The sequence below is a fragment of the Acyrthosiphon pisum genome, chromosome A2, assembly GCF_005508785.2.
Source record: "Acyrthosiphon pisum isolate AL4f chromosome A2, pea_aphid_22Mar2018_4r6ur, whole genome shotgun sequence".
Lineage (NCBI taxonomy): Eukaryota > Metazoa > Arthropoda > Insecta > Hemiptera > Aphididae > Acyrthosiphon > Acyrthosiphon pisum.
Genome location: NC_042495.1, coordinates 49,712,410 through 49,719,817, shown reverse-complemented (window position 1 = coordinate 49,719,817; position 7,408 = coordinate 49,712,410). Strand labels below are relative to the sequence as shown.

The 7,408-nt window shown below is 26.9% G+C and overlaps 1 protein-coding gene across 1 annotated transcript in view; it reads left to right on the top strand.

Moving 5' to 3' along the window:
* The first annotated feature begins 3,751 nt into the window (after positions 1-3,751).
* Positions 3,752-7,408, top strand: part of Catb-1418 (cathepsin B-1418) — an 8,168-nt gene continuing 4,511 nt past the window's right edge. Inside the window, exons 1-2 of the mRNA NM_001126142.2 lie at positions 3,752-3,960; positions 6,135-6,359. Of these exons, the coding sequence (NP_001119614.1) occupies positions 3,826-3,960; positions 6,135-6,359 (360 nt within the window). The 5' untranslated portion in view covers positions 3,752-3,825. The remainder of the gene's footprint in view (positions 3,961-6,134; positions 6,360-7,408) is intronic.

The window sequence follows — 7,408 nt, the reverse complement described above, 5'->3', positions numbered from 1 at the left end:
ACTTAGATATATCAGTATATATTTATTGGTGGCAGGCCAAAGAAGGCGTTTTAAAAAAAAAGTTGGTGCAAATGTACACCCTGCATCCCCCCCCCCCAAATGACGCCTCTGATTAAAAAATAATATGTAAGATTCTTAACCGATTATTAAAGGTATCCAATCAGAGTGAGAATAGTTAATAATAAAAAATGCCCATACAAAATTAAAATATTTAATTTAAATTAAATTAACTTGACTATTGCTATAACAAAACTATATAATAGATTAAATTAAAAATAGAAATAATTTATCGGAAATTTATTGTTAAATGATATGTAGACAAATATTCAATATCATTAAATATTTGTAAGTTCTAATTGATAAGCTAAATGTATATACATTTTTCAGAATTCGCACAAAATTGTAATACACAGAGTTTTAAATTCTAAGGAGAGCGACGAATGAATTAATCATGATAATATATAGGTATAATGATAGTTTTATGTTTTATGTCAAGGAGTCTGTTAGGAGCAGTAATAAAGTTTCAATTTTCTACGTTAAGGTTGGTTTCTAGGAACGATTTAGATTTAGTTAATACTTGGACCATTTTCAAAAAGCCTCTGTATTTTTCAAAATTATCAAGTAAAATAAAAATAAAGTTGAGGAAAAACTGGAATTTTTACTCAAAACCAGTTCTTGAATAAATCGATTTTGTTTTTTTTTATTGTTTTCAAATGTTTCAGCTCTTTTAAGCATTTGAAGTCTTACGAAATTCGTACTATTTATTAGGTAGTTTTAAGATATTTATACCACGAACCTATTCACATCATTATAATATACGGTACCCACGTCTGTAGTCTGTATACTGACTTATAAGTTAAAAGTAATAATTATAATTTATAATATAATATAATACATATATCTAACTTTAATAGAAAAATTAGTCTGACCTACCATATTACTAGTAAAAAATAAATTACTAATAGTAATATAGATAAATTATATGAAATATTCTTATTAAAAATTGACTCTGACAAACAGTTTCCTCTCAGAATCGTTTTTTTTAAGCAATATATTGTATTATCAATGAATTCAAGTTCAACGCATCTAATACAGTGTTCTACTAAATTACGAGGTAAGTATACACTCAAAATCGTCTATGTTATTATACATTTATACTAGAGCGATAAATTGTGCAATTTTATATTATTTTAAAAGTAAAGAATAAATAATAATAATGAAAAAGTGTAAAATGTAAACAGTTTTTGAAAAATAATCATTTTATATAATTTATGCATGTATAATTCAATATATTTTTAAACTGTTTAATAAGGAAATAATATTAAATTCAATGAATAAAAAAAACTAAATCTTAAAAACTATCTAAAATGTCGTTATGTAGACTACATTATACACGGCACTCGATGTATATAATTTATTAATAATAATATATTCAGTATTTAATATAGGTACACCTTATATAATATCTAATACAGCAGTTTAAATTCAAAATTTAATTGTTGCATATTTTATTTTGTTCAAAATAGATAATTATGTAGAAATTCAAAAAACATTTGTATGCCCAAACAAATATAATCTGTTATTAATTAATCTTATGGTACCGCTGGTTATTATATCAATGTGATCATCAAATATATTTTAAAACTAATTTAAAATAATCACATTATTATACTTGTCTTGTTATGATAATACAAAGTTCAAATATCACTTCAACACACTTATAATGTCTAATGAAACATTGATAAATCGATTATCAGTATATTAATGATATAATATATAAATATTATAATACTATGTATACAGGATGATTTCCTAATCATCCTACCAGCCATTACCCTTTTACCATTTATTTTTTCATTATTTTAAATTTTAGTTTTTGGAATTTTCAAAAATAATTAAAGACCATAATTTCAAATACTTTAATTTTAGATAAAGTATATATTTATAGATCATTATTTTCAGTTACTTAGATATTTTATACCATTTAAAAAGTGTCCCGCTGTAATATAAACTTAATAGTTTTACAAAAAATATAATATAAATTAATACTTATTAATTATTATACTCTGACAATTTATACAAAATATAAAATTTTAGTAAACTAATATTAATTAATATATTTTTAAATCATTATAGAATATAGATCCATATCTTCTAAGTCAATTATCAAGGATTAATTTATTAACCTTAGTTCGTAGTGATAATTAACCCAGAAAATACTCGTAAAATGTCAACTTAAATCAGGGACTGGAACCAAACCTAAAAGAACCGGTTCTGGAACCGGAACCTTTAAAATATTAAGAACCGGAACCGGAACCTTTATTTTAATATAATAAAGTACCGGAACCGAACCGGAATTTTTAAATTAAAAAGGTACTTTTAGGTTCAAAAATAAAATAATTTTATTTATCATATTTAAAGGTATCACGGTTTTGTGTATAATCTATGTAGTATGTATCTATGATATATTATGAGTTTTCTAATATTTCTCATACCTCAATTAACCTAACCTAACCTCAATTATACCCACATTCTGGATGACTATTTGAAATTATTATACTTTTTGGTACCGAAATTATCTGGAACCGGAACCTAAATTATTTGGAACCGGTACCTTTATTTTTTTTCATCAAAGAACTAGAACCGAACCGGAATCGTTATTTTATTTTTGGAGAACCGGTACCGAAACCGATACCGATAAATTCAAAAGGTTCCAGTCCCTGACTTAAATGCATCAACATTTTGAAAAACTATCAGCTTTTTAACGATTATTTACAGTAGAAAAGGGTGGATCGTATTTGAAAAATAGAAGTTCTTACCACCGAAAGACACAATCCTTGAATGGTAAAACAATTTTAAGTATTTTAAAACTCAAAAATTCCAAAATTAGGAATTTTAATATTATATTCATTATTGGAGGAAAAACGTTACCCTAACAATCACAAATTTAATTTTGAATTTTTCGTTATTTTTGAGACATTTTAGAAAAAATGTGGAAATAGATATTAGGTATAATATATAGCCATATAGGTACTATATTATACTATTATTTAAGTGAATTTTCTTAATAATTTACAATTTATGTACACTAAATGAATCATATTTTTTACCAGTCTTTCAAAATGGTTTGGGCATTATTTAATTAAAATTGTATTTAAACACAATGTACCAAGAGTGAAAGCAGAAGTTTATGGATTTGTGGCGTTCCATTATTCGGTCCCTTCGCCCGAATGTGTACTACCCTCTTACTTAAGTACGAGAGTAACTTACGAGTTACGGGAAAGTCGAGGATCAATTTGAACTCGTACAAATAATCGTCCATTTTTTAAGAATTTATAGGACATCAACTTCATTTAAAAAATGTGATCTACTTATACATACGCAGCTTATAAGTTGTAACTAATTGCACTTACATGCACGTGTCTAACATTTTCCAACAATCCTTTTCCTAATTTCAATTTAATACGTACCTATATAATATATTCTAACGAATATCATCGTTCTGTTTCGTTTATATCGTTAATACAATTTGAATCCTAAGAACTAATTTATGTTTTGGTCTCGCTGAGTGATGAATAATATGGTGTTAAACGTGCGAAATATTGTCGTTTGGGTCTCAGCTCTTATCGTCTCCTCAACGACGGCTCTAACGAGTGTCCACGATAACGGTTGATAACATAATATCATTCGATTGGACGAGGCAATTGAAATGTAAAAAAATAAAAACATCTAATACCGTTCACCGTCGATACTTGAGTAGACGCTTTCAAAATACGGTCTGCAGTCGTAGGACCACGTACAGAGACTACGTCAAGTCGAATTCGGATGAAAATGTCAGCAAGTATTTTCATCGTCCTGGCGACAATGGTGGCAGTCGCCGTCCGCGAATCTTCGGCGGTGACGAACGAAGCGACGTTCATCATCGACTCTGTGAACGCGGACCCAGGCAACACGTGGAGGGTAAGTATTTTTGAAATACCTCCACAGCCACGGAGTTCCATAAATTCCATCACAATGCTATAGTTATACGCGTTATTCTTTAAATGATATATTCAAAGAATATGTTATACTTGTATATTATTATCATATGTGTCAACTGCATCAACTACGCATGGAATTGTTAATATTACCTATATATTATGATGTGACACTCGAGTATATACCTGAGAATGATGTAAGAAGAAGACGTGTTAAATGTGTTTTTTATTATTTACATTACGAGTCCAAAGGAATTTACAAAATTACAAATCGATATTGGGAAATGTATAAAATAATTTTATATCTAGGTTTTTTTATATTATTATATTATAGGTAATAAAGTTGTATTAATTTAGTTATTTTTTACAACGATATAATTTAATTTATGTGGCGTTTAGAAAATGAAAGCAGATTGGCTTTTATTTTTCCACCGATAACAATTACTATACATCAAAGTTGTAAAATAACTGAGTAGGTACTTTCAGTAAATGTATTCAAATACTTTTTAAGTTCTCAAATACGTAGTTTGAATACTTTTGGAAAAAGTACTTCAACAAAGTATTTTAAATACTTTCTCAAAGTAGGTATCTGTATTTAAAATCTAATACTAATTATTTTCAAATACTTTAAAAATTATTTTTAGTCAAAGTAAAATGAACATAGAAATTGAGAAGATATACCTACAGTAATGTATTTTTTTATAGTTAACTATACTCAACCAAAAATCAAATTCTTTGACAAAGAAAACAGTTGAGTATTTTAAACTTCCACAAAATAATACCGTGTAAAATATATGGTTTATAAAATTAACGTAAAACATCGGTTCAGTTCATTTATGAAATAAAAAAATATTTTACGTGAAGTTTGCATCCCAACTTTGTTCGATCGGTGTCATTATTTTTCAACAAATTCGCAATCACGAGAATTTTTTCTGCAGTCTTAAAAGATGTGTTGTATTTTTTTATTTTTTTTCAACGACGTTGCAAATTATTGTAAATCTATTGTAAAAAAAAATTATACCGATTTGGTAACCATCGAACGAAGCCTTCAACAGTTCAACGTATAAATTATGTAAACTTCTTAACAATATAGTGATACGGAAATGACACACTTTAAAAGCATTTTATTTTATAAAAAAAAACTAAGAAATAATAACGATATACTTATCCATAGAATATTTCGGCTATTGGTCAAGTTTTATACATGGCCGCGGTTCACAGTTATTAATTTATTATAACTCATAAGTTGTGTCTATGCGATTTATATAAACAATCAATAACTATACTATTCGTTCTCATTATTTTATATAATATACCTATTACATATAGTATTATACTTATATTTAATTACGATATTATGTTACCCTTATTGCCACTAACATGCATATACTATTACAATGTATAAATTCCGAAAAAGTAAAATCACGTTTTTTTACAATATCTTATAGATTATTTCTTTGTACGATCTTTAAATGGTCTATGTTATACCAACGTGGCTAAGTCATAATATATATTGTTAATATAATATAACGCATTCTACTTGCTTACCGTAGTCACAATGCTCAGAGAAGGTACTTATAAAAATATAACAATAAATATTAAATCTTCAGCTATACGATAATTCTAATTTCAAGTGTCCATAATTTACATTCCCATTAAAATTACAAAATTACAAATTGTTGTGTAAAAAATTATTAAAATAATATGTAACTATCTAAGTTTGACTTGTATGAAGTTAGATTTGTCTAGCCTAGATTGCTCATTCACAAAAAAATACAAAATGTTTTGAATATTAAATTTAAAGTTATTTAAAATATTTTTTAATCAGATATAATATAATATACTTATATTATGTTATTGGTGTACAATATATGATAATTTCACAGTACTAAAAATAATACTGAATACCGTGTTAAATAATTGTTAAAACATGCTATGCGCAAACGACCACGCAATTTTTGCAGGTGGAGGATTTATGATGTACAAACGTCAGACTCTGAATATTTTAAAATTTTAATGTCGTATGAACATAGGTAGAAATATTTTGTGCAGAAGTTGTTTCTTTGAATGTAATGATTTAAGCTGACGATGAAAAAAAGTTTAAAAAATAACGATTTTTACTCTCGTTTGGATCGATTTATCCCGGTCGCGTTTCAGGCCAGCGACACCAACGTCATCCCAGGAGACGGAAAAAACTTCAATCAGCTGATGGGCGTATTGCCCAGGAACTTTAACTCGTTTAGGTTCGCTCCGATAAAGAAAAGCGCCGAGGATGAATCCAACGAAGCTCTCCCCGAGAATTTCGACGCCAGAGAACGATGGCCCGAGTGCTCGTCCTTGTTGGGTTCGATTAAGGACCAGTCTAACTGTGGATCGTGTTGGGCGAGTATAAAATATTATAATATAAAGTATAAAATATAAACACTAGGTGTGTACTAGTTACACCTTAGGCCACAATCTATATTTTCTCGTCCATTTTATCCACCTTTTGTTTTTATCAAGTTATATTCTTTGTATGAGTACCTTACTTTTTTGGATACTATTTGTCTATATATCTAATATATAATAATATACTCGTCGTTTTTAGATCTTCTGAAAATATACTAAATACCTTATTGGGTTTTTAACAGTGATTAAACCATAAGTCCAACATTTTAGTTGTTGATTTCTTCAATCAGTGAAAAAAAAAATAATAATATTAAGTTTACAAACTGAGTAATATGTATATAACATAATACTCACCATGGTATACATATATAATAGTATACTTTAGAAGTTACAAGTACCCACAAATAATATTATACAATCACAACAAAATAACTAAAATAGTTATTGCAGGTTTTTTAATATGTAATTTCGTCCAAATTTGAACTTAAAATTACTATAAAAATAAACTGTGCTCTTGTATTTCTTAGCATTTTTGGTAACAGAATTAAATATTTACGTGAAATCTTGTTTTAAATTTTCAATCCTTAGATATAAAAGTTGAACATTTTATAAATTTTTAACTACAAAATAATTATTCAATTTTAAATTTGATAAATTTTGTCAAAATTTCAACTTAAAATGCTCATAAAAAATAATTGTGCTTATGTATTTTTAATATTTTTAAACTGCTATTGTAACAATATATCAGGGCTTTGTATTAATTTTTACACTTTTTGGCCCAATAGATAAAACTTTATTGATATTTATAGAAAAAAAAAACTAAAAAAATTGAAAACTTACAATGTCCGTAAACAGCTCAAAAAGAGTCAAATTATTTTCAAAATTTTGTCGTATATAGAAAATGCTAATATAAACATTCGGTGAAATTTTCAAGTTTCTACAGTCACTCGTTTTTTAATTACAACAAAGGTAAGATAATCGTTACGTAAGAAATCGAGTGAATATCAATGTTGTAAAAATATGAATTTCAAACGCTCATAAAA